General features: G+C 41.2%; 2 protein-coding genes across 8 annotated transcripts; one reads left to right on the top strand and one right to left on the bottom strand.

Annotated features, from left to right (window-relative positions):
- On the bottom strand, positions 1–26,002 carry LOC139542431 (ras-related protein O-Krev). Of its 3 annotated transcripts, XM_071347853.1 has the most exons (9): positions 25,803–25,937; positions 10,114–10,260; positions 3,129–3,217; positions 2,200–2,268; positions 2,059–2,115; positions 1,820–1,960; positions 1,235–1,378; positions 947–1,062; positions 1–762 (listed from the first exon to the last, which is right to left on the bottom strand). In XM_071347853.1, exons 3-8 carry the CDS (start codon positions 3,183–3,185, stop codon positions 976–978), a joined length of 555 nt encoding a protein of 184 aa, XP_071203954.1. In that variant the 5' UTR covers positions 3,186–3,217; positions 10,114–10,260; positions 25,803–25,937; the 3' UTR covers positions 1–762; positions 947–975. The 3 variants fall into 3 exon arrangements, with proteins under 3 accessions (XP_071203954.1, XP_071203953.1, XP_071203955.1); XM_071347852.1 differs by lacking the exon at positions 10,114–10,260 and having other exon boundaries at positions 25,803–26,002; XM_071347854.1 differs by lacking the exons at positions 3,129–3,217; positions 10,114–10,260 and having other exon boundaries at positions 25,803–25,978.
- On the top strand, positions 19,141–24,083 carry LOC139542430 (putative nuclease HARBI1). Of its 5 annotated transcripts, XM_071347851.1 has the most exons (11): positions 19,141–20,724; positions 21,028–21,098; positions 21,186–21,362; positions 21,453–21,514; positions 21,597–21,683; positions 21,771–21,812; positions 21,881–22,054; positions 22,134–22,169; positions 22,269–22,823; positions 23,105–23,216; positions 23,311–24,083. In XM_071347851.1, exons 1-8 carry the CDS (start codon positions 20,567–20,569, stop codon positions 22,167–22,169), a joined length of 807 nt encoding a protein of 268 aa, XP_071203952.1. In that variant the 5' UTR covers positions 19,141–20,566; the 3' UTR covers positions 22,269–22,823; positions 23,105–23,216; positions 23,311–24,083. The 5 variants fall into 5 exon arrangements, with proteins under 5 accessions (XP_071203952.1, XP_071203951.1, XP_071203950.1 ...); XM_071347850.1 differs by having other exon boundaries at positions 21,881–22,169; XM_071347848.1 differs by lacking the exon at positions 19,141–20,724 and adding an exon at positions 22,893–23,008 and having other exon boundaries at positions 20,731–21,098; positions 21,771–22,054.
- Positions 26,003–26,180: the final 178 nt, after the last annotated feature.

Below are 26,180 nucleotides of genomic sequence, written 5' to 3'. Positions count from 1 at the left end.
TAATGAAAATGTTTTTGTTTTTTTATCATTCATAAAAGCTGGAAAATCATTTGCGACAAGGTAACAAGACACAATAGAGTTGGTTTAGTACAACATATTTTCAACCTCAAGACAGAAATCAAGTCTCCTCATTTCCCCTATTCTAATAAACACACATTTTCCAAAGCTTCATTATTGAAAAAAACAAAACAAGAATTAGAATATATTATGGGAAAGATGAAAGCCTTGCAGCTTCCCATATAAAACAAAGTCACTTAGTAAATATGTTATTTGATGAATACAACTTCTTAAAAGTAATAGGAGAAAGAAAACATGGAAGTTGATGCATTACTGTTGACACAATTAGTGCAGATGGGTAAGGTAATGAAAAGGGCCAATATTTACCATGATTTATTTTGCAAACATTTTGTCATTTGAAATGAGCCAAAGATCTGAAAATATCTGCAATCAAATAACCTAATTGTCCAAATCCACAATAAATTGCTTGGTACTGTTTTTTGTTTTAAATTGTAATTTATAAAACAGGGGAAAGGGAAAACTCTTCATCACAAGGCTGTCCCATTGACAAAATGAAAGAGAGAGAAAAAGGTCTGGATTTCTTAACCATTACGAAGCAAAGAGTATCCATGAAGAATCCTCCGTTATTAGAGTGGTGAAGTAGAGAATTACTTTTCTGCTATTGTCAAACACCTCCATTCATTATTGAAAGGGCTTGAAATGCTGGCACGTTTCAACTGGGCACCAGTATTGTATTGCAGCTTCCTACAGGTGGAGACAGAGGACATGTTACTCCACAGGTACTTTTTTTATTCCTTTTTTCAGTTTATTTTGATAGAAAACAAATATATCAATGCAAGTACATTAGCTGGTGCCATACTCATGGGATGATGATAAAATTAGACACAGATTCCATATCACCCATTGGATCCCATCTTAGCCCACTCACCTGGCTCAGAGCTGCTGTAAGGAGGAGCTTCAGAGCAGTGTGCAATTTGACTTCTTTTCCTTCTTCTTTTCTATTGGTGTTTTCCTATTAATCTGTCTGACCAGGTCATAGAAAATCTAAAGCAGACCAAAGGAGCCAGTAGTTAGAGATACATCTGTTATAAGCTCCAGATAACCACACTTGTTTACTTGACGAGATGTATATTCTTATTGCAATTCTCGTCAACTCCGAGACGTAACATACATTCATTCAGTTCAGGTGACTGGAAGTGAAAGCGGTGGGGCTTACCTCATTAACGTTGATCTTTGATTTAGCTGAGGACTCTAGAAAGGCACAGTTGTTCCACTGTCTGGCCAGGTTCTGACCCTGCTCCTTGCCCACCACACGCTCGTCCTCCAGGTCACACTTGTTGCCCACCAGGATCATGGGGACCTGATACAAAATAATGAGAAATAGACAGAAGACAATGAGAGACTATAGCTCTTTACCCTGTTGCTTTGCAAAGCAAAAATATAGGCCATATAAGTCTCCATAACGTGGCAACAAATCAATAATGTACTAACTCTGCATGTGGCAGAAATAGGAGCTAAACTGAAACTGGCAAACATCTCTCATGACATTTCTACTTTGTTATTGCTATGCTCTTCCCACACAGAGAATACCCTATTGAGAGAACCTATGGCTCTCAGAGCAGTAGGATTACAAGATAAGAGCCAACAGACTCCTTAATTTAAAACACCATTAAAATTGCATATAAATCATTAACGTATCATAGATTTCATAGCAGCTGTAATAAATGCATTGACGACGAGGCCCAAGTGTTGGAAGCACGTCAATGACAGTGACTGAGCCCTGATAAGCTACAATACTCACATCCTCAGTGTCCTTTACTCTCAGGATCTGTTCCCGAAGGTCCTGTAGATCATTAAACGTGGACTGTGCCGTGATGGAGTATACAAGAGCGAAGCCTTGACCGTTCTTCATGTACAAGTCCCTCATCGCTGTGAACTGCTCCTGTAGAACAGCAGAGGAAAGACTCCATGACATACTGGTCATATTTACTGTTAACATACAATCTGTCACCATGGCTAACATGGACACATTCTACCTACTGTTCCAGCTGTGTCAAGGATTTCAAGCATGCACTGCTGCCCATCCACTTCAACTTGCTGTGGGAGAGAGGGAGTAAAGTTTAGTAACATTTTGACATCAGTGGTGGCAATTGAAAACTTGGTAACTATAGGGCAGCATACCTTTCTGTAGGAGTCTTCTATTGTGGGGTCATATTTTTCCACAAAAATACCCTGTACAAATTGGACAGTCTGGAAGAGAAAAGGCAAGGGGAGGAGAACATGAATGTAGAGAGTGACACATACATTCTCCAAATCAACACGGCCACTCAATCAGGGCTCCAAATGAAACACTTTCATTGGTAGCACAACATGTGCTTCAAAAATATTGACAAGTCATATTGGCCCAATAGAGGCTGTATCTAAATCAATTTAAAAACGGTATTTTCTGGTGCTCCTAAAGTTTATATGGTGCTCTTAACTAAGTTAGGAGAAAACCAGAAAATAAGATTTTTTAATTGATTTAGATACAGCCTTTATTGGGCCTATATGACTTGTCAATATTTTTGAAGTGCATGTTGTACCCTGGAAACTAATCTGTTTCAAGGGTATAACATCTGTTTATTATAAAAGTTTAAATGTTGACACAAATACCTGTCATTGAAATTACAAAGTCATTTGTGGAATATTGGGTTAGCTAACATTGTGAAAAACAGTTTCCTAATGAGCTGCATAATGCGGTAACACGACTGAACAAGTTGTTAACATGGTTTATGAATGGAAAATATGGCCCGCCAATGGAGATGCATCTAGCTGCAGCGCCAATGCGTAATAGAAGGGGGGAAATGTAGTGCCGGTAATATGGTCACAACTTTTCAACGGTTTGGGCTACAGACAACTGTTTTTTCTCCAGGGCAGCTTAATCATTACAACAATTATTATCTGGCTGATTTTTTGTTCTAGGTGCACTGGTGCTCACAAATTTAAATTCCAAGTCACACAGCAAAATATTTAGGGGTATATGCGACCAAAATGGTCGCACTTTAAAGCTCTGCACTCAATGCACCCAGAATGACTCATAACAGAAACCTAGGCATGGCGGTACTACTAACCAGTGCAGATTTGCCTACACCTCCTGAGCCTAACACCACTAGCTTGTATTCACGCATGGTGGGGTTACTTCACTCGACGGCACAAAAGTCTGCAAGAGATGAGACAAGAGAGAGAACATTGGTTAGGCCTACTTATGTCACTATTTATATAATTTTACACATTGCCGGCCACAGATGAGGAGAAGCCAATAATTCCCTTCAGTTTTCATCAGCTCTAGACGCCACATTGTGGGCGGTTCCCTTGGCTCGTCCATTATCTAACTACTTTAGTTATACATAGCCAAGCCTAAACATAACTGCCTTGTCGCGGTAATCCCCTTTGACAATACATATTCAGAAACTGAAACTCCCCTCTGCCAAAAGAAGAATATTTCTTTCTGACTCACTATCCAGGGACATCTGCCGACATGAAAAGGCCTTCTTTTCAAAAGAAGGAAACAAATAGAGCCAAGATAACCCAGAGATTTATTTCCCCTTATAAAATGACGCCCTATAACACTTGAGTGACAGTGAACTGATGCTAATTGTCAAACAGCTCAGTCTCTATGGAGACGGTAGGCAATAGCCATAGTGCCACAAATAGCTTCATCTAATTAGCATGCATAGGAGATGGCCATGTGGGGTGAGGCGTCACCACCTCTATCAGCTTGGCAAGGTGAGAAGTAAGGCTTGTTAAATTAGCACATTATAAAAAAACTCAGTCAATCAGGTTTTTATGACTTGATATTACAAAGCTATCCAGTAATTGTTTCCTGTTCTGTCTTGGAGCCAGCCATGGAAATGTGAGGCACCTGCCAAGAGACACTTTTCTCTACAGAATATTATCCCCATGATACCTTTTGTTATTGTTTAGTTTGGTCTGTATTCCAACGGGACCACGTTGGAAACAAGTGAGATCGCTTTAACGTGTTGTCATTGCATCTTTTCCTCCAATAAATCAATGTCTCTTTATGTCCAATAGGAATTACTACCAGGCATAGGCAAAAACTCCTCCAAGAGAAAATACATTTTATGTGCTGTGCAGGGAAACAATCCAAACCCACTATCATTATCTAGCTATGCAAACCTAACAAATTCCAAGCGGCAGCAGCATGACAGGCCTACAACGGAGAGCTGGGCGGTATGCGGGATGTTACAAAAGTCCATTCAATCCTCATGCCATTGCAATACACCCCTTCCTCTGTGAAAATTATGTGCATATAGAAAACAGAACAGAGATAATAGTAAGAGAATGACCATTGCTCTTCTTAAATAATGACCACACCAAGAAAGGACACTTCTGTGTTTGTTTCTGATATTAGGCCATTTTTAGAAGCAGAAGTTAAACCTACAGCTGCGATAAGAATACGAAACAAAGTGTGTCACAAAGGTTTCAGAAAGACATTTCACTTTTATCTGATGGCCTTTAGTTGACTGATTACAGGTGACACATCTGGAGTAGCGCTTAAGCAAATACAGTGAGCTCCAAAAGTATTGGGACAGTCACACATTTGTTGATGTTTTGGCTCTGTACTCCAGCACTTTGGATTTGAAATGATACAAATGGACAATGAGGTTAAAGTGCAGACTGTCAGCTTTAATTTGAAGGTATTTTCATCCATATCAGGTGAACTGTTTAGAAATTGTACATAGTCCCCGCATTTTAAGGGAACAAAAGTATTGGGATTAATGAACTTATGTTTATTAAAGTAGTAAAAAGTTAAGTATTTGGTCCCATATTCATAGAACGGAATGACTACATCAAGCTTGTGACTCTACAAATTTGTTGGATGCATTTGCTGTTAGTTTTGGTTGTGTTTCAGATTATTTTGTGCCCAATAGAAACGAATGATAAATAATGTAGTGTCATTTTGGAGTCACTTTTATTGTAAATAAGAATAGAATAGGTTTCTAAACACATCTACATTAATGTGGACGCTACCATGATTACGGATAATCCTGAATGAATCGTGAATAAGGATGAGTGAGAAAGTTAGACGCACAAATATCATACCCCCCAAAAAATGCCAGCCTCCCCTTTCATTGTAATGGTAAGAGGTTTGCATATCTTGGGGATATGATATTTGTGCATTTAACTTTAACCTGTCTCCTCCCCTTCATCTACGCTGATTGAAGTGGATTTAACAGGTGACATCAATAAGGGATTTTGTCATGGAAAGAGCAGGTGTTCCTAATGTTTTGTACACTCAGTGTATGTGAATTTGTCCCAATACTTTCCCCTAAAAATGTGGGGACTATGTACAAAAAGTGCTGTAATTTCTAAACTTTTCACCCGATAGGAAAGGTATGAAAAACCGTCAAATTAATGAAGTTATTTTTTACAACCAAATCTCTACTTTGTATGTCAATGGCATGTTATAGAAGGGTCCAGACAAATGTATTGCGATTTCACGTTTTTGAAATCACTTCCTCATCCTCGTTGTGTAGTATAGTGGCCCCTAAAATGACATGAACAAAGGCTCCAAAAACACCCAAAACCTGCCAAAACACGTCCTTTTAGAAACAGCAAAGCTCTCAGTATAGTGATGCAAGTCTTTAGATGTTGTACACATGAAATTGTGTTATTCCAAACTTTATCCGCAACGTTATATTCCATTTTGTTGCGACTCGAGCAATACCCCTCCGTCCATTTTACAGGTAACTGACAAAATAAAGGACACACTTGAGTAAATGAGGGATACAAAGTAGCGGTCGACCGATTACGATTTTTCAACGCCGATTCCGATTGTTGGAGGACCAAAAAAAAGCCAATACCGATTAATCGTCTGATAAAAAAAAAAATGTATTTGTAATAATGACAATTACAACAATACTGAATTAACACTTATTTTAACATAATATAATACATCAAAATCAATTTAGCCTCAAATAAATAACGAAACATGTTCAATTTGGTTTAAATAATGCAAAAACAAAGTGTTGGAGAAGAAAGTAAAAGTGCAATATGTGCCATGTAAAAAAGCTAACGTTTAAGTTCCTTGCTCAGAACATGAGAACATATGAAAGCTGGTGGTTCCTTTTAACATGAGTCTTCAATATTTCCAGGTAAGAAGTTTTAGGTTGTATTATTATAGGAATTATAGGACTATTTCTCTCTATACGATTTGTATTTCATGTACCTTTGATTATTGGATGTTCTTATAGGCACTTTAGTATTGCCAGTGTAACAGTATAGCTTCCATCCCTCTCCTCGCCGCTACCTGGGCTCGAACCAGGAACACATCGACAACAGCCACCCTCGAAGCAGCGTTACCCATGCAGAGCAAGGGGAACAACTACTCCAAGTCTCAGAGCGAGTGAAGTTTGAAACGCTATTAGCGCGCACCCCGCTAACTAGCTAGCCATTTCACATCGGTTACACCAGCCTAATCTCGGGAGTTGATAGGCTTGAAGTCATAAACAGCGCAATGCTTGGAGCATCGCAAAGAGCTGCTGGCAAAACGCACGAAAGTGCTGTTTGAATGAATGCTTACGAGCCTGCTGGTGCCTACCATCGCTCAGTCAGACTGCTCTATCAAATATCAAATCATAGACTTAATTATAACATAATAACACACAGAAATACGAGCCTTAGGTCATTAATATGGTCTAATCCGGAAACTATCATCTCGAAAACAAAACGTTTATTCTTTCAGTGAAATACAGAACCGTTCCGTATTTTATCTAACAGGTGGCATCCATAAGTCTAAATATTCCTGATACATTGCACAACCTTCAATGTTATGTCATAATTATGTAAAATTCTGGCAAATTAGTTCGCAATGAGCCAGGCGGCCCAAACTGTTGCATATACCTTGACTCTGCGTGCAATGAACGCAAGGGAAGTGACACAATAACACCTGGTTCATATTGCCTGCCAACCTGTATTTCTTTTAACTAAATATGTAGGTTTAAAAATATATACTTCTGTGTATTGATTTAAAAAAAGGCATTGATGTTTATGGTTAGGTACACGTTGGAGCAACGACCGTCCTTTTTCGCGAATGCGCACTGCATCGATTATATGCAACGCAGGACACGCTAGAAAAACGAATAATATCATCAACCATGTGTAGTTATAACTAGTGATTATGATTGATTGATTGTTTTTTATAAGATAAGTTTAATGCTAGCTAGCAACTTACCGTGGCTTCTTACTGCATTCGCGTAACAGGTGGGCTCCTCGTGAGGCAGGTGGTGAGAGCATTGGACTAGTTAACCGTAAGGTTGCAAGATTGAATCTCTGAGCTGACAAGTTAAAAATCTGTCGTTCTGCCCCTGAACAAGGCAGTTAACCCACCGTTCCTAGGCTGTCATTGAAAATAAGAATGTGTTCTTAACTGACTTGCCTAGTTAAATAAAGGTGTAAAAAAATATATTTTAAAATCAAATCGGCAAAATCGGCGTCCAAAATTACCGATTTCCGATTGTTAGGAAAACTTGAAAATCGGCCCTAATTAAATCGGTCGACCTCTAATACAAAGTATATTAAAAGCATGGGGTGCTTCCACACAGGAAGTTCCAGACACTTGTAGAATCTATGCCAAGGCACATTGAAGCTGTTCTGGCAGCTCGTGGCGGCCCAACGCCCTATTAAGGAACTATATGTTGATGTTTCCTTTATTTTGGCAGTGTCATGACGTTGGCCTGAGGGTAGGTTTATGACAGTCATAAATACCTCTTTCCCCCGTTCCTCTCCCTACTCTACTGATGTGACATTAGAAAGCCCCTTTGGTTAACATAGAGATTCTGGGAACATCAGAAGTTGGGGGGAAATGAACTATATTCTGGTAATCCGACCAACTGAACATATGCGGTGGTACTTAAGGTATATTATGTCAGTTCGGTTGCCCTCTGACACATTCTCATCAATGATAGAATGACATACTCTACTGTGGAAAGTCTAAACATCAGAGATATCGGATTCACATGGAATTGTTGTTTAATTCAAATGTTTGAATATGAAATTATTTGTGAAGAGATGAAATGTAATTTTAGCTTCCAAATGAGAGATTTGGGTTTTCATAAGCTTGGGCATCTGCTCAACCAGTGGCCCGCCCCTGTGAAGAGACATGGGTTATAAACTTTTCAGACACACCCCTCTCCCTCCACTATATAAGCCATTGACGAAGATTTAACCTTCTGTTCCGAGGATGAGGACGACGGTCCTATGTCAGAATGGTTCAGATAATAACTACAGAACTAAGCCAACATCAGCATGAGCTTTGGTTGTGAATGGTATGAACTTTGAACTCGTATTCATTACAGAAGTGATACCTCCTAGCCGTTGAGTTAGCAACAGCTGCTACAAACACAGGTTAGGAAGGACAGTCAGAGTATCCCATCTACTACACAACGACGTTACTACAACGTATCCAGTGACCACCAGAGACATTCTTCAAAGGACAGAGGACTCGGTTTGGCAACACGGTCTTCCATCTACCACCAACCTACTGAAGCGCAGCTCAGAGTAAATATTTATTGCATTTTCCTTTTCCAAATGGGCGGTAATTTAGAATGCATAAGATACTGTATTTACGATAGCACAGCTTTGCCTCTGTTCCAGTCTCCCGCTCTTTCACTAAAGCCCAGCCCCTTTTCCTTTGTGTAACAAGCTGTCATATCTGTTCCGCCCGCTAGGGACGTTATGACGGCAATTTGTAATCAAGTTATGATTTAATTGTGTATGTGTGATTCTGTGTGATTAGTTAGGTATTTAGTAAATAAATAATTAAACCCAATTTTGTATTGCTGATTCAACTTGTTAGCCAGGGTTCGTGAAGATAACCAAGAATTTACAACTTTCAGATGAGACTGAATAAGATGACGATTAATATTGACTGCTATTGATGTAAAATATGATTAGGTCTTTTAAGAGTTTATTCGGAAGATAACAGCTCTATAAATATTATTTTGTGGTGTCCCTCCTCTCTAGTTAATTACATTTACATGATTAGTTCAATCAGGTAATATTAATTACGGAGAACGTATTTTATAGAATAGCATGCCATAACACTTAATCCGGCATAGCCAAAGACACGACAGCAGTTACCTGTAGCAGCAGGCTACACAGTAAATGGAACCACTCGAGACGGCTTGAATCGTGCAAAGGGGACTATAACATTGTGGATAAAGTTCGGAATGACAACTTCATGTGTACAACATCTAAAAACCTGCATCACTATACTGAGAGCTTTGCAGTTTCTAAAGGGACGTTTTTTGGGTATGTTTTTACATTTACATTTAAGTCATTTAGCAGACGCTCTTATCCAGAGCGACTTACAAGTTGGTGCATTCACCTTATGATGTCCAGTGGAACAACCACTTTACAATAGTGCATCTAACTCTAAGGGGGGGGGGGGGGGGTTAGAAGGATTACTTTATTAGATTTTGTTCATGTTTTTTCAGGGCCCCCATACTACACAATGAGGATGAGGAAGTTATTTGCTGTTTGGGGTAAGTTTCTCTAAAACATGTAATCACAAAAAAGGTGTCTGGACCCTTCTACAGTAAAACATTCCATTTACACCAAAAATAGAGATTTGGTTGTAAAATATTAATCTCCTCCTTTAAAGCAGATAGTCTGCAATTTAACCTCATGGTCATTGTACCATTTCAAATCTAAAGTGCTGAAGAACAGAGCAGAGTGTCCCTGTCGCCAATACTTTAGTAGATCCCTGTAAATGCCTGTAGAACTTCACATGGTCAATCCCAATGTTAGTATTCTGCTAAACACAGCTGATATGGTGAGTGTTTCCATGTTGACAGGAACTTAGCACATCCACCATGCCCACTGCACACCAGCACAGTGAGCACACTAGCCTCTTGATATGTTATAAGTCAGTGAGGGTTCAGACCCAGTATTCTCTTAATATAAGCCTACATGTTATTTTATGTTTTACTAATGCTCTGTGAGTGGTGCGTTCCCAGTCAGCATAGAATAGCCTAGTTTCTGCACTGAAACTCATTTTATAGCAAAAACACCCACTCTAAGGACATAACCTACTGTGCTCAAGGCTGGAAGCGACAACTCCCCACTACATCTAGTGAGGGAAGGCTAGCAGTTCCCAGGACACACTGACATCTGTGGGCAGGTGTGGATGCTGTGTTGGGAGCCAAAGGAGCTAGGCTACTCCAAAGAATCCCCACAAAACTAGGGAAAAGACAGAAGAAATATATAAATTGCAATTCACTTTTTGTGAATAATCTTAGGCCTGCACTTTGACAGAGTTGGGAGTGGGACACACATTGCCAAACAGTAGATGTACATTAGCCTGAATCATCTACTCATCGGTGAGTACGTTTACATGCACGCTAATAATTCAATAATAAACTGACTATGACAGAATGCCAAGTATGGCATTAGTCACGTAAACACCTTACTCTGCTTATCTTAATTGGCGTAATGTCATAATCGAGGTAATCATACGCAGATTAAAATAACTGGTTTTCTGAGCAATCTTTCAAATGATTAGGACATGGTAACAGCATAATCATCGCTCCAGCTGGATATTTGATTTGCGCACTTGCCAGTGTGTGGTAGCGCAAGCATCCCTCTTATGCGCGAGTGAAGTGAGTTCTGAAAAACTGAAAGTATGCATCATCTTATAAATATTTTTCACATGCAAACTTTTTGTCAGAACTCAGAATCAAAATGTCTTCGCAAAAATAAGTCCTGCATTTCCTGCATTGATCAAAAGTCCCATCAGTAGCCTGATTTCAGATGTGTCCATGTAAACAGGACTATTACATTAAAACCTTTTCTCAATAGGGGGGGCGCTGTTTTCACTTTGTAAAAAATTGTTCCCAAATTAAACTGCCTCGCACTCAATTCTTGCTCGTACAATATGCATATTATTATTACTATTGGATAGAAAACACTCTCTAGTTTCTAAAACCGTTTGAATTATATCTGTGAGTAAAACAGAACTCATTTTGCAGCAAACTTCCTGTCAGGAAGTGAGAAATCTGAAATCGAGGGCTCTGTTCCAGGGTCAGTTTATTAATTTGCATGGAATCTATGGGTCTACATGCACTGCATACGCCTTCCACTAGATGTCAGTAGGCAGTGAGAGTTGGAATGGGGTGTCTAGCTAGATCTGAGGCCAAACAAGACGTCTTGGAACGGAAGGTCTGGTCTTTTCACCGTTTGGCCTGACGCAAGAGGGACCTCAGCATTGCGTTCAGAAAAGCTTTCGTTTTAGAAGTTAGATATATCCGGCTCTGATTTTATTTGATATATGTGTTAAAAACATCATAAGGTAGTTATTTTAAACCGAGTTATATCAGTTTATATCAGTATATTGCGATTTTCGGTATTTCCTTTGTTATGCGTTATTGTGAGTTGGGCACTTCCATGCCGCATGGCCATCTTTGTTAGCTAAATCGACAGATGAAGACGACATTCTACAACCAAACAACGATTATTCTGGAAAAAGGACACCTTGTACAAGATTCTGATGGAAGCTCATCAAATAGTAGGAACCATTTATGATATTATTTCGTATTTCTGTCGAAAATGTTTAGACTATATTCCGCCCAGATTTCGGGCGCTGTCTCGCTATAACGTAAGCTGTATGTCGTAATAAGGTTATTTTTAAAAATCTAACACAGCGGTTGCATTAAGAACCAGTGTATCTTTCATTTGCTGTCCAACCTGTATTTTTTAGTAAAGTATATGATTAGTTATTTGATTAGATGATGTGAGTGTCAGAAATATATCCGGATTATTTTGTGCTGTTTGGCTAGTATTCACATTGTTCAACCACGAATTGTACCCCTAAATATGCACATTTTCGAACAAACCATATATGTATTGTGTAATATGATGTTATAGGACTGTCATCTGATGAAGTTTGAGAAGGTTAGTGAAAAAATTTATATCTTTTGCTGGTTTATTCGCTATCGCTAACGTGCCTTGAATGAATGCGGCTGTGTGGTAGGCTATTGTAGTAAGCTAATATAATGCTATATTGTGTTTTCGCTGTAAAACACTTAAAGAATCTGAAATATTGGCTGGATTCACAAGATGTTTGTCTTTCATTTGCTGTACACCGTGTATTTTTCATAAATGTTTTATGATGAGTATTTAGGTATTTCACGTTGGTTTCTGTAGTTATTCTAGCTGCTTTGGTGAGACTACTGCAATGTAAAACTATGATTTATACCTGAAATATGCAAATTTTTTGAACAAAACATATGCTATACAATAAATATGTTATCAGACTGTCATCTGATGAAGTTGTTTCTTGGTTAGTGACTATTTATATCTTTATTTGGTCGAATTTGTGATAGCTACCTATGCAGTATATGCAGTATATGCAGTATATCTCCCGGGTGGCGCAGTGGTCTAGGGCACTGCATCGCAGTGCTAGCTGCGCCACCAGAGTCTCTGGGTTCGCGCCCAGGCTCTGTCGCAGCCGGCCGCAACCGGGAGATCCGTGGGGCGACGCACAATTGGCATAGCGTCGTCCGGGTTAGGGAGGGTTTGGCCGGTAGGGAGGGTTTGGCCGGTAGGGATATCCTTGTCTCAGTATGTAAAAATGTAATAAAATGTATGCTCTCTACTGTAAGTCGCTCTGGATAAGAGCGTCTGCTAAATGACTAAAATGTAAATGTATGCAGTAAAAAAATATTGTGAAAATATGCGGTTGGGTCTTGTGCTATCGTGGTTAGGTAATAGAAATACATAGTGTTTTCCCTGTAAAACATTTTAAAAAATCGGGCTCGATTCACAAGATGTGTATCTTTCATCTGGTGTCTTGGACTTGTGATTTCATGATATTTAGATGCTAGTATTTACTTGTGGCGCTATGCTAGGCTATGCTAGTCAGCTTTTTTACTGATGAGGGTGCTCCCGGATCCGGGATTGTGACCAAGTAGAAGTTAACCTGACTATCCACAATAATCACATTATTGTGTGCATGCTACCGTGCTGTGTTGGGGAAGCTTCTCTGAAAATGGAGTTTACCAAGCTACCAATTACTTCACATTGGAAGAAGTTACACTAGACTAAAGCTACCCTTAAGAAAATATAGTTTACATAACTAAAGTTACTTTGATGAAGTAGTTCATCCAAACTACGTTGTGAAAATGTATCATCAGTAAATCTGTATTATCAGACTACAAATTGCAAGAACAAATCACTTTGGGGTCATATGTTAACAGAATGTTTAACGGATTAATGGAATTTAGCCTATTAATTAAACCCCAAAAAAGTTTCGAGTGAGAATTAGGCAAGTCCGATACCGAATAAGTTAATTTTAAAAAGTTGTGTAGTTCCAGTAGTTAGCCTAGCTACACGGTATAAAAGTAATTAACTACTGAAAACACGACCTAGATTTTAATTTAGTTCAACTACCACCAAGCTACTGGAAAATGTAATGAATTACTAGCTAGTTGAACTACTGTACGTGTCCACTGAATGTACAAAACATTAGGAACTCCTGCTCTTTCCATGACAGACTGACCAGGTGAATGTTTACCCCATTGTTTACCCCACTTTTCGTCATTTCCGGTCACAACTTGCAGACGTGTTGCCGTGCATTTTGTTGCCAACCTTACTTTGCTACCTGACAACTTTACGGTTTTTACTTTTTAATTACAGTTTATATTTTTTGTTTTTCCCTCACAATTTTTTTTTCATTCAACTTTTTCGCTCCGGACGCTTTATCTGGACATGGTTCGTCAGGACTTCCAACAGCCGAAGCTAAGTAGTAACATTAACATGATGCCTTCTAATTGCAGTCGCTGTACTCATAATATACAGGAGAACGATCGCCTTACGGCGAGGATAGCTGTGCTGCAAGCCCAGCTTCAGACGCAATCGTTAGGCAAGGGTAATTTCAGTGTAGGAAAGGATGAAACAGCGTCTGTGCCACCAGTAAGTACAGATAGTAGTATAAATCCACTCGCACAGTCCCCGCAGCCGGACAACTTTCTCATGGCTTCTGGAGGGAAATGCTGTAGGAATGCTCAACCGGTGCCGCTCATTCAGCCGACAGAAACTTTCAACCGGTTCTCCCCATTAAGCAGCGAGTCGGAGTCTGAGGCTGAGCCTTCTCTTGTCTCTACTCCTCCCGTTACGAGGTCTGAGACGCCGAAGCTTCCCACCATTAGCTCTGACAAATTGAAAACCCTAGTCATTGTCGACTCCATTACCCTCAGTATTTGACTTAAAACGAGTCATCCAGCGATCATACACTGTTTACCAGGGGGCAGGGCTACCGACGTTAAGGCTAATCTGAAGATGGTGCTGGCTAAAGCTAAAACTGGCGAGTGTAGAGAGTATAGAGATATTGTTATCCACGTCGGCACCAACGATGTTAGGATGAAACAGTCAGAGGTCACCAAGCGCAACATAGCTTCAGCATGTAAATCAGCTAGAAAGATGTCGGCATCGAGTAATTGTCTCTGGCCCCCTCCCAGTTAGGGGGAGTGATGAGCTCTACAGCAGAGTCTCACAACTCAATCGCTGGTTGAAAACTGTTTTCTGCCCCTCCCAAAAGATAGAATTTGTAGATAATTGGTCCTCTTTCTTGGACTCACCCACAAACAGGACCACGCCTGGCCTGTTGAGGAGTGACGGACTCCATCCTAGCTGGAGGGGTGCTCTCATCTTATCTACCAACATAGACAGGGCTCTAACTCCTCTAGCTCCACAATGAAATAGGGTGCAGGCCAGGCTGTTAGCCAGCCTGCCAGCTTAGTGGAGTCTGCCACTAGCACAGTCAGTGTAGTCAGCTCAGCTATCCCCATTGAGACCGTGTCTGTGCCTCGACCTAGGTTGGGCAAAACTAAACATGGCGGTGTTCGCCTTAGCAATCTCACTAGGATAAAGACCTCTTACATTCCTGCCATTATTGAAAGAGATCGTGATATCTCAAAATAGGGCTACTTAATGTTAGATCCCTCACTTCAAAGGCAGTTATAGTCAATGAACTAATCACTGATCATAATCTTGACGTGATTGGCCTGACTGAAACATGGCTTAAGCCTGATGAATTTACTGTGTTAAATGAGGCCTCACCTCCTGGTTACACTAGTGACCATATCCCCCGTGCATCCCACAAAGGCGCAGGTGTTGCTAACATTTACAATAGCAAATTTCAGTTTTTTCAACAAAAAAAAAAATGACGTTTTCGTCTTTTGAGCTTCTAGTCATGAAATCTATGCAGCCTACTCAATCACTTTTTATAGCTACTGTTTACAGGCCTCCTGGGCCATATACAGCGTTCCTCGCTGAGCTCCCTGAATTCCTATCGGACCTTGTAGTCATAGCAGATAATATTCTAATTTTTGGTGATTTTAATATTCACATGGAAAAGTCCACAGACCCACTCCAAAAGGCTTTCGGGGCGCCATCATCGACTCAGTGGGTTTTGTCCAACATGTCTCTGGACCTACTCACTGCCACAGTCATACTCTGGATCTAGTTTTGTCCCATGGAACAAATGTTGTAGATCTTAGTGTTTTTCCTCCTAATCCTGGACTATCGGACCACCATTTTATTACATCTGCAAATCGCAACAAATAATCTGCTCAGACCCCAACCAAGGAGCATCAAAAGTCGTGCTATAAATTCTCAGACAACACAAAGATTCCTTGATGCCCTTCCAGACTCCCTCTGCCTACCCAAGGACGTCAGAGGACAAAATTCAGTTAACCTCCTAACTGAGGAACTCAATTTAACCTTGCGCAATACCCTAGATGCAGTTGCACCCCTAAAACATTTGTCATAAGAAACTAGCTCCCTGGTATACAGAAAATACCCGAGCTCTGAAGCAAGCTTCCAGAAAATTGGAACGGAAATGGCGCCACACCAAACTGGAAGTCTTCCGACTAGCTTGGAAAGACAGTAGCGTGCAGTATCGAAGAGCCCTCACTGCTGCTCGATCATCCTATTTTTCCAACTTAATTGAGGAAAATAAGAACAACCCAAAATGTATTTTTGATACTGTCGCAAAGCTAACTAAAAAGCAGCATTCCCCAAGTGAGGATGGCTTTCACTTCAGCAGTAATAAATTCATGAACTTCTTTGAGGAAAAGATCATGATCATTAGAAAGAAAATTACGGACTCCTCTTTAAATCTGCATATTTCTCCAAAGCTCAGCTGTCCTGAGTCTGCACAACTCTACCAGGACCTAGGATCAAGAGAGACAATCAAGTGTTTTAGTACTATATCTCTTGAAACAATGATGAAAATAATCATGGCCTCTAAACCTTCAAGCTGTATACTGGACCCTATTCCAACTAAACTACTGAAAGAGCTGCTTCCTGTGCTTGGCCCTCCTATGTTGAACATAACAAACGGCTCTCTATCCACTGGATGTGTACCAAACTCACTAAAAGTGGCAGTAATAAAGCCTCTCTTGAAAAAGCCAAACCTTGACCCAGAAAATATAAAAAACTATCAGCCTATATCGAATCTTCCATTCCTCTCAAAAAAAAATGAAAAAGCTGTTGCGCAGCAACTCACTGCCTTCCTGAAGACAAACAATGTATACGAAATGCTTCAGTCTGGTTTTAGACCCCATCATAGCACTGAGACTGCACTTGTGAAGGTGGTAAATGACCTTTTAATGGCGTCAGACCGAGGCTCTGCATCTGCCCTCTTGCTCCTAGACCTTAGTGCTGCCTTTGATACCATCGATCTCTCTCTAATTCTCTCTCTCTCTCTCTCTCTGAGCCCTAGGACCATGCCTCAGGACTACCTGGCATGATGACTCCTTGCTGTCCCCAGTCCACCTGGCCATGCTGCTGCTCCAGTTTCAACTGTTCTGCCTGCGGCTATGGCACCCTGACCTGTTCACCGGACGTGCTACCTGTCCCAGACCTGCTGTTTTCAACTCTCTAGAGACCGCAGGAGCGGTAGAGATACTCTTAATGATCGGCTATGAAAAGCCAACTGACATTTACTCCTGAGGTGCTGACTTGCTGCACCCTCGACAACTACTGTGATTATTATTATTTGACCATGCTGGTCATTTATGAACATCTTGGCCATGTTCTGTTATAATCTCCACCCGGCACAGCCAGAAGAGGACTGGCCACCCCTCATAGCCTGGTTCCTCTCGCGGTTTCTTCCTAGGTTTTGGCCTTTCTAAGGAGTTTTTCCTAGCCACCGTGCTTCTACACCTGCATTGCTTGCTGTTTGGAGTTTTAGGCTGGGTTTCTGTACAGCACTTTGAGATATCAGCTGATGTAAGAAGGGCTATATAAATACATTTGATTTGAATGCTATGATCCCTTATGGATGTCACTTGTTAAATCCACCTCAATTAGTGTAGATGAAGGGGAGGAGACAGGTTAAAGAAAGATTTTTAAGCCTTGAGATGGATTGTGTATGTGTGCCATTCAGAGGGTGAATGGGCAAGACAAAAGATGTACGGTCTGAATAAATTGTCAAACTACCTAAAAAAAAGTTTGACAAAAATATAAACATATTTTACATTTCAAAGTCATCGAATTTTGAGTGTTCATTTAATGTTCAAAGCATTCTGAATTCATCTAACATGGTCATAGGCCTAAGCCATGTCAAAATACATAGAATTGCAGAAAATTAGCTTTAAAACAGCACAGTACCTTCCCCAGACTCCTGTCTAGGTCAAATCACCTGTGCATAACAGAAGGGGGCCACCAGAAGTGTTGCCAATTAAAAATACTGTCTGATCCAACCTTAATGAAGCCGGTTAAAACAGTGTACATACAGTAAGTGTGTATTTTGCATTTGAGAATCGATTCACGTTTAGATGGAGTAATTTGGCTCTGAAAATAACATGCAAGGACCTTAGTTGGACCTAAAGGAGTAACGGTACAGTTAGGTTCCTTTAAGAGTACATATTGGGCTACACTCAGTCTTAAACTTGACAGATATGGTCTAAAAATCCTGACTTGAATGCATACAAAAGGAACACCTGATGGGACATTGCTTTTATTGCACATGGGTGTGCTCCTGAGTGTCAAATCTTAAATTCTCAAAAGACAACACTAGCCACCCTTGCTTACATAACTAGTTTTCTAAATGCAACCTTTATTTAACTAGGCAAGTCAGTTAAGAACAAATTCGTATTTACAATGACTGCCTAGGAACAGTGCCTATCTGGGGCAGAACGACAGATTTTTACCTTGTCAGCTCGGGGATTCGATTCATCAACCTTTCGGTAACTGGGCCAACGCTCTAACCACTAGGCCAGTGGTTCTTAACCTGGGTTCGATCGAACCCCAGGGGTTCGGTGAGTCAGTCTCAGGGGTTCGGCGGAGGTCAAGACACACATCCGACTCATATGATTCGTGATGACACGCCCCGCTTGACCATCATTGGCTGCAGGTGATCACGCTACATCGCTTGGCCTATCTGTGCTGCAGGGAATTTGGTGCGCTCAGTAGTCGACTTGTGACTGTCGTGATGGTACGTCTTGTGATTTCTTTCTTAATATTTTAATCCCTTCATACTTACTATGTCGAGCAAAAAAAGAAAGTGGTCGGACGAATATGTACAATATGGATTCACATGTATAACGGAACGTGATGGGAGTCAGCGTCCTAACTGCATGATTTGCAATGCCAAGTTGAGCAATTCTAGTCTAGCACCGGCAAAACTAAGAGAACACTTCCTTAAGCTGCATGGAGATGGAAAATACAAGAACACAACGCTTGCTGAATTCAAGGTGAAGAGAGACAGATTCGATGAAAAGGCTACTCTGCCTGTTCTCGGCTTTGTACCCATCAACAAACCGATCCTCACAGCATCGTACGAAGTTGCTTACCTGATCGCAAAGCAGGGCAAACCACACACCATTGGTGAAACACTCATAAAACCAGCTGTGTTGAAGATGGCGAATATCATGCTGGGAAAAGAGGCTGAAGTTAAGTTATCCCAAATTCCTCTTTCAAATGACACCATCAGCGACAGAATAGAGGACATGAGCAAAGACATCTTGGCTCAAGTAGTTGCAGATCTGATTTCAAGCCCGGCAAAATTCAGCCTTCAACTCGATGAGACCACAGACGTTTCCAATCTAAGCCAGCTTGCTGTATTCATGCGCTATGTGAAAGACGACGTGATAAAGGAAGATTTTTTATTTTGTAAGCCTCTTACAACAACAACTAAGGCAGCCGATGTGAAGAAACTTGTGGATGACTTCTTCAAAGACAACAATCTTTCGTGGGATATGGTTTCTGCAGTTCGTTCGGACGGAGCTCCAGTCATGCTGGGAAGAAAGTCTGGTTTTGGTGCGCTAGTGAAAGCCGATGCACCACACATCATTGTTACGCATTGTATTCTGCACAGGCATGAGTTGGCAACAAAAACCTTGCCTCCAAAACTGGCAGAAGTATTAAAAATTGTAGTGGAATGCGTGAACTATGTGCGAACTAGTGCTCTGAGGCACCGCATCTTCAGTGAGCTGTGTAAAGAAATGGGCTCTGAATTCGAGGTACTTCTGTACCATTCTAACGTTCGGTGGTTATCCCGGGGACAGGTGCTGAATCGTGTTTTTGCCGTGCGTGTGGAATTAGCCCTGTTTTTGCAAGAGCACCAACATTGTCATGCAGATTGCTTCAAAAATTCTGAGTTCATTCTCATTTTAGCGTACATGGCTGATATCTTCGCAGCTCTCAATCATCTCAATCAAAAGATGCAGGGCGGTGGAGTCAACATCATCGAAGCGGAGGAAAACCTGAAGGCTTTTCAAAAAAAGCTACCGTTATGGAAACGACGAACAGAGAACGATAACTTCGCAAACTTTCCCCTGCTGGACGACTGTGTAAGTAAGATCGAAGATGTATCTGGAATCGGAGACATTTCTGTACCCGCGGAACTGAAGCAAGCAATTGCCACGCACTTAGATGAGCTTGCAAAGTCTCTCGACGGATACTTCCCTACAAGAGAGTCATATCCAGCATGGGTGAGACAGCCGTTCACGTTTAGTGTTGAGACAACAGATGTCAATGATGAATACCTCGATGAAATCATTGAAATTCAGCAGAGCCAGGTTCAACAGCAACTCTTCAGAACAACAACGCTTTCAACGTTTTGGTGTCAACAAATGGAAACGTACCCTGTTATTGCTAAGAAAGCTCTGGAGATTTTCATACCGTTTGTTACAACATATCTTTGCGAGCAATCCTTTTCGAGGATACTGGACATAAAAACGAAGAAAAGGAACAGACTTTTTTGCGAAAATGACATGAGAGTGGCACTTGCCAAGGTGAAGCCGCGCATTTCTGAACTGGGGCCTGTTGCACAAAAGTAGAATTAAGACATCCGGGATAAATGACTCAGCTGAGCTCAATGAAGCCAAAACATGTGCGTCCAGGCTTAATTGGTTGCACAAAGACCAAGCCAGGATGAGCAGACACGGATTCATTAAGCCAGGTGAAACCAATCCTGGATAGGTGCGCGCTCACGGCTCACTCAAATAGACCCCGCCACAGATCACAGATTAACTGATTTACCATGGCAACTAGAGCCGCGTACTTTTCCCCGTCGGAAGCACAAATCCTCATGGAGGCATACGAGGAGGTAAAAGATATAATTAAGAAGAAAGGCAACACCGCCACAGTGATAAAGCAAAGAGAAAAAGCGTGGCAAAGTATTGCAGACCGCCTGAATGCGTAAGTAGTGCACAATTACACACTCACCGCTCCGCTGAAACATCACAATTACAATTCAAATATTTAATTCACATCTCCAAAAATGCAGTTGTACTGTAATTATGAAACGGTTAAATTTTTAATTGAAATGCACTGCAGATATGAGTGAAATTGTGTAAAGTAACTCCATCACACTGTATAAAGCTATGATAAATTTTTTGATATTTTTACTGAAAACAAGACAAAAATACCAAGTAATTTTTTGCAGTGTGACTCCATTAAATGTGTGTGTGTGTGTGTGTGTGTGTGTGTGTGTGTGTGTAGATTAAACATGAACGGGCCAAAACGGACATGGCAGCAGGTCAAAATCAAATACAAGAACATTCTGCAGAATGGTATGGTCCCTGACTAATATTTAACAAAGCACAAGCATATATTGTACCCAGAAGGTGCCTGCTCACACATTGTCTGTACTGTTTTAGCAGTGAAAAAGAATACCCACAGACAAGGCACGGGTGGTGGGTCACCAAAGGCTGACCTTACCCCAGCAGAGGACATGGCCTTGGAGCTAAATAAAGGCAGGCCCGTCTTAGAGGGGATCCCTGGGGGGAAAGAGACGAGCATAGGTTCCTCCCAAGATGCCACCCGCTTCATTCAAGGTATGTCCTTCCATCTCTACATGGGATACAACCACATTCATATTGAATCAATTTGGACTGTCTGACTTTGGTTTACCTATTGCCTTGCAGTGTCTGGCAGCACTGTGTTCCTGTTAGAGCCGCCAGCACAAGCACCAGACGATGCTGATCCAGTGAGTACTCCATCAAAGGCATACTGTAGGCCTGGCATGTCTTGTCTACTAGCTTCAATATGAATCCGATTAAATGTGATAGGGTGAAGGCCCCAGTGCAGCAGCAACAGCACATGATGGAGACGATGATGAGGAGGAGACCATCTCTCTGGATTCCAGAAGGCATGAGGTATCATGTTAAGACTGTGAAAGTACTATTTACTCTACAATGGTGAGGAGTCCTCATCAAAATCAAAAAATCTAATTTCTTTTACAGGACCCAGATGCTATACAGTGGGAAAACCAGCCTGGCAACATAGTGCGTATTAATAAAAGGACACCACATCCTGCCAAATTCCAGCTGCGCTAATTGTATTGTGTTCACAGAGCTCACAAGCTATCAGAAAGTTGTATGGCAACCACCTCCGGCGCCAAATAGAACTGGCAGACATAGACATTCAGTACAAGAAGAAAAAGATGGAAAATCTTGCACTGGAGTCCGAAATAAAAAAGAGGACAATTAGGAAACTGGACCTTGAAATAAAAAAACTTGAGAGGGAGGTGAGATATGCCTTCAATGTACACTGTATGCTAACTGTAACACAAATGTATTAATCATTATTTTTCTTTCCTCCCCCAGCTCCAAGAAGATGACACAGCTCAAAATAAAAATTAGGTATATTCTCGTAAAGTCAAGTGAGCCATGACATATGAGCTCTTATTGTGAGCACACAGGACGGTGGCATCTTTCTAAGGTTTTTTTTTATTTTCCCAGCAATCAGTACAACCAAGTCATCGTTATAAGGCATCGCCCTCTTTTGCCCACCCCCCCAGCACCAGGTGTGGCCACTAGCCTATATGAAGGCCCAAAATTGTGTGTTCCTTTCTGCTCTGACAATGGCATGCCCATTCGTGCGAGATGTGGTGGATGAAGAAGCACTTGTGCTGAGGAGAGCCTTCAGGCGAGAAAGGGTCTTCAGGGACCGGTTGGACCCACTGGCCTTCCCTGATGACCATCTATATGAAAGATACAGGTTTTCTGCAGATGGCATCAGGTATCTATGCAGACTACTGGGTCCCAGGATTAAGCACCGCACTGCACGGAGCCATGCACTGAGTGTGGAGCAAATGGTTTGTGTGGCCTTGCGCTTTTTTGCTAGTGGAGCCTTCCTGTACTCAGTGGGGGATGCAGAACAGCTGAACAAGGCCACAATTTGCCGCACAATAAGGAGTGTGTGTCTGGCTATCAAAGCATTAGCAGATGTCTTCATCTCCTTCCCTGGCCACAGAAGACTCTGTGACATCAAAGAGGAGTTCTATAGGATTGCAGGTAAGAGGATCTACAAATTACAGGACAACTGTTAACACATAGTAGGATACTCATTACTTTGTGTGACAGGTTTCCCCAATGTCATTGGTGCAGTGGACTGCACACACATAAGGATAAAAGCCCCCTCAGGTGCCCATGAGGCCGATTTTGTGAATAGGAAATCCTTTCACAGCATTAATGTTCAGGTGAACATAACTTTTTGATATTGTCCATTGACGAACACTCTGCATTGCCAGTGATGTGCATTGATTGGTGTAATATTCCTCATCTTATGATTTCAGATGGTCTGCAATGCTGACTGTGTGATCAGCAATGTTGTGGCAAAATGGCCTGGCTCAGTCCATGACTCCAGAATCTTTCGGGCCTCTGAAATCTATCAGTGCCTATCACAAGGTAAGCCACACAACCCCTATTTATAACCATCATGGCTGTGTCAAGAATATCACTGTGTTTATGAGGTAGTAATGATGAGATTTTGTGTTGACAGGTGAATTCTCTGGTGTGTTGCTGGGAGACAGGGGGTATGGCTGCCAGCCTTTTCTCCTGACACCTTTCACAGACCCCCAGGAAGCACAGCAGGCCTACAACCATGCCCATGCCAGGACCAGGGCCAGAGTTGAAATGACCTTTGGCCTCCTGAAGGCACGCTTTCACTGCCTTCACAAATTAAGGGTCAGCCCTGTTAGGGCATGTGATATTACTGTGGCTTGTGCTGTCCTCCACAATGTGGCCTGCCTGAGGAAGGAGAGGGCCCCCAGAGTGCCACCAGCCATGGACTGGGACAATCCGGCAATCTTCCCTGATGACGACAGTGGTCGGCTGCTGAGGGACCAATATGTGTTGAATTATTTTAGTTAGTATGTGTGCTTTCAATTTTGGTTAAATATGTCCTGCGGTGGCAGAGGAATTTGGGTTTTTTTGGGTTCGTTTTTTGACGAATTTGGCCTCTTATGATGTTTGTGCGGTATACTGTGTGTAATACAAGGCTGCAGGGAGGCTACTGCATCCATTCATTTGTCTGTTCAGTTGATGTGTATGGATTTGTCCTGCATTTATTTTAGTGTGCAGACATGCAGGGTGTGTTATATACAGACCTTTGAATGTGTATGTATCATTTTGTATAATATGCTTGGATTCTGTGCTTTCCATCTTGTAGAGTCACTGTGACTTCAGTTTCGAAAGGAGCTGATGGTTTACCTGCTTTGTTTTGTCCTTATTCAATAAAGGAACATAATGTTACACATTGTGTTTTTATATTCATATGGAATGTGTATTTGTTTATATGACAGAGTACTAGGGCCACACTGAAGAAAAAGGATAAAGTCATAAATTTATGAGGCTGGTTCTTTCTGCAGAAAAGCTACATATTGTTTTTACAGTTTTGATACTTATGACAATGTGATACTTAATATTCTGGCACATCAGCATGTCTTTGTTTATGAAACCATACTGAAGTACAATTTCACGAAATGCCCCACATCTGTCATTTTAACAACTGTCCTCCTTTAAAACAACTGGTTACAATATTATGACTTGTGTTTTTTTCCCCTCTGTGGCCCTAATATTCTATCATTTTATATATAGCCTTATAGTCTATGGGAAACTGAAAATTATCTAATGATAGCAACATCATCTAAAAATCATTTTTTATCCAAAATCATTGAAATTAATGATCACAAACGTTTAAATAATAACAGTGGGTCTAGTTATATGTGATAACAATGTATAGTGAGCAGTGAAATAACTATTGGTTTCCATTTGTGGTGACTGCTGACTGACATTAGGGATGAGATTAAATAGATCCTGGAATTTAGCCTGGTCTGGAGCAGGCTAGCTCCACAGAATAAATCTCCATGGTAATTTATACCATAACATATCCTCCTGCCCCCTATCCATCTTTAGTGCAACCGGATTACGGATCAATTGAGCCAGGATCACCAAGATATCCTGGCTTAATCCCTTATCCTAGTTTTGTGCAACAGGCCCCTGGTCTCTGAAAGTGAAAATCATGTTTTGAATATTTTTGTTCTTTGAACACACGGTGTTGATGTTAATGCACGGTTCATTTTGTGCACCAGTAAAATATATACCTATGTTTTGAATTTGAAAAAATCATATTTTATTTTTCCAATTAAGAAGGGTTCGGTGAATGCGCATATGAAACTGGTGGGGTTCAGTACCTCCAACAAGGTTAAGAACCACTGCACTAGGCTATCTGCCTCCCCTCAATCTATCCATCTAGATCAGCGTTTCCCAAACTCGGCGATCCTTGGGACCCAACGTTTTGATTTTTGCGCCAACACTACAATGCGGATTCAAATGATCAAAACTTAATGATTCGTTGATTACTTCTATCAGCTGTGTAACCTTTCTACTGTACATAAGTCAAAAACCAGAACGTGCACCGAGTTTGGGAAACCCTGACTAGTTGGCTAACTAGCTAACGTTAGCTAATAGGAAACAGTAGATAACTTACAACTATGTGTCTGACATCACTTCGACAAAAGAACGTTTCAGTGTAACGTTAAAACTAAGGGGAAGGGATCAGTTGTACCTAGCCAGTCAAGTTAGCTGGCGAAGTTTGCTAGCTAAACTAACGTCCCCCACGTACAGTTGCCACCCCGGTCCGATTCAAAGTTATACCTAACAACTAACGTTATGTAGTTAGGTGAGCCAACCAGGTAGTGCCTGGCTAAATTCTTAATAGTTAGTCAATTAATGTCCAACTAGCCAACATGGCTAGTTAACTAAGGCGTGTGAACCACTTGTGTTAACTAGCTACAGACAACTCCCTTCGGCTTGTTGTGTTAGCTAGCTGCTTAGCTAACGTTAGCCTCCCTTAGACGTTCCATCCGGCCTGGACGTTAGCTGTCCTACTTGGCCATCTGACACGTTTCTAACATTTTCACGACCTATATACATGTTCGAGTATTGATTATCCCCAAACTGTTGCTTTGACTAGAGATAATCGTTACTCACCGTGTTTGTCTCCCCGCCACCTCACTGGAGTAGCTGACTTCAATGAACCTCCGCGAACGTCAATCCCTAGCTAGCTAACCTCTCCCACCATAAATGGCAACAGACGGTGCACACTAGCTACTGTAGTTTCAAGGCGGCCTGACGATTCACAATGTTGTAGTCCATAAAACCATAATGGATCATCTGAGTATCATGGCAACCATGCACTCACTGAAAGTGCAAATGTTATTAAATAAGAGATTACAATTTTATTTCCATGGTCTTCGCATTATAAACTGAGGCTGACAAAAACTATAAAGTAGGCCTACTGCCATACAAAATCTGTTTGGATAATGTGGGCATGCAGAATACTGTAGTCGTGTATGCAATTAGAAAGCA

The sequence above is a fragment of the Salvelinus alpinus genome, chromosome 17 (genome assembly GCF_045679555.1).
Source record: "Salvelinus alpinus chromosome 17, SLU_Salpinus.1, whole genome shotgun sequence".
Taxonomy (NCBI): Eukaryota; Metazoa; Chordata; class Actinopteri; order Salmoniformes; family Salmonidae; genus Salvelinus; species Salvelinus alpinus.
Note: the sequence above shows the minus strand (reverse complement) of the source record. Positions and strands in the feature narration are given on the sequence as shown.

Bases quoted from the DNA above. Each gene is read 5' to 3' on its own strand.
- LOC139542430 (XM_071347848.1), top strand. From the start codon at position 22,352: ATGAAGGCCCAAAATTGTGTGTTCCTTTCTGCTCTGACAATGGCATGC. The intron at 22,824-22,892 runs GTAAGAGGATCT...TTTGTGTGACAG, and splicing joins GGAGTTCTATAGGATTGCAG to GTTTCCCCAATGTCATTGGT. The intron at 23,009-23,104 runs GTGAACATAACT...TTATGATTTCAG, and splicing joins TTCACAGCATTAATGTTCAG to ATGGTCTGCAATGCTGACTG.
- LOC139542431 (XM_071347852.1), bottom strand. From the start codon at position 3,185: ATGCGTGAATACAAGCTAGTGGTGTTAGGCTCAGGAGGTGTAGGCAAA. The intron at 2,269-3,128 runs GTTAGTAGTACC...TTTCTCTTCCAG, and splicing joins GTGTAGGCAAATCTGCACTG to ACTGTCCAATTTGTACAGGG. The intron at 1,063-1,234 runs GTAAGCCCCACC...GGTCTGCTTTAG, and splicing joins CAAAGATCAACGTTAATGAG to ATTTTCTATGACCTGGTCAG.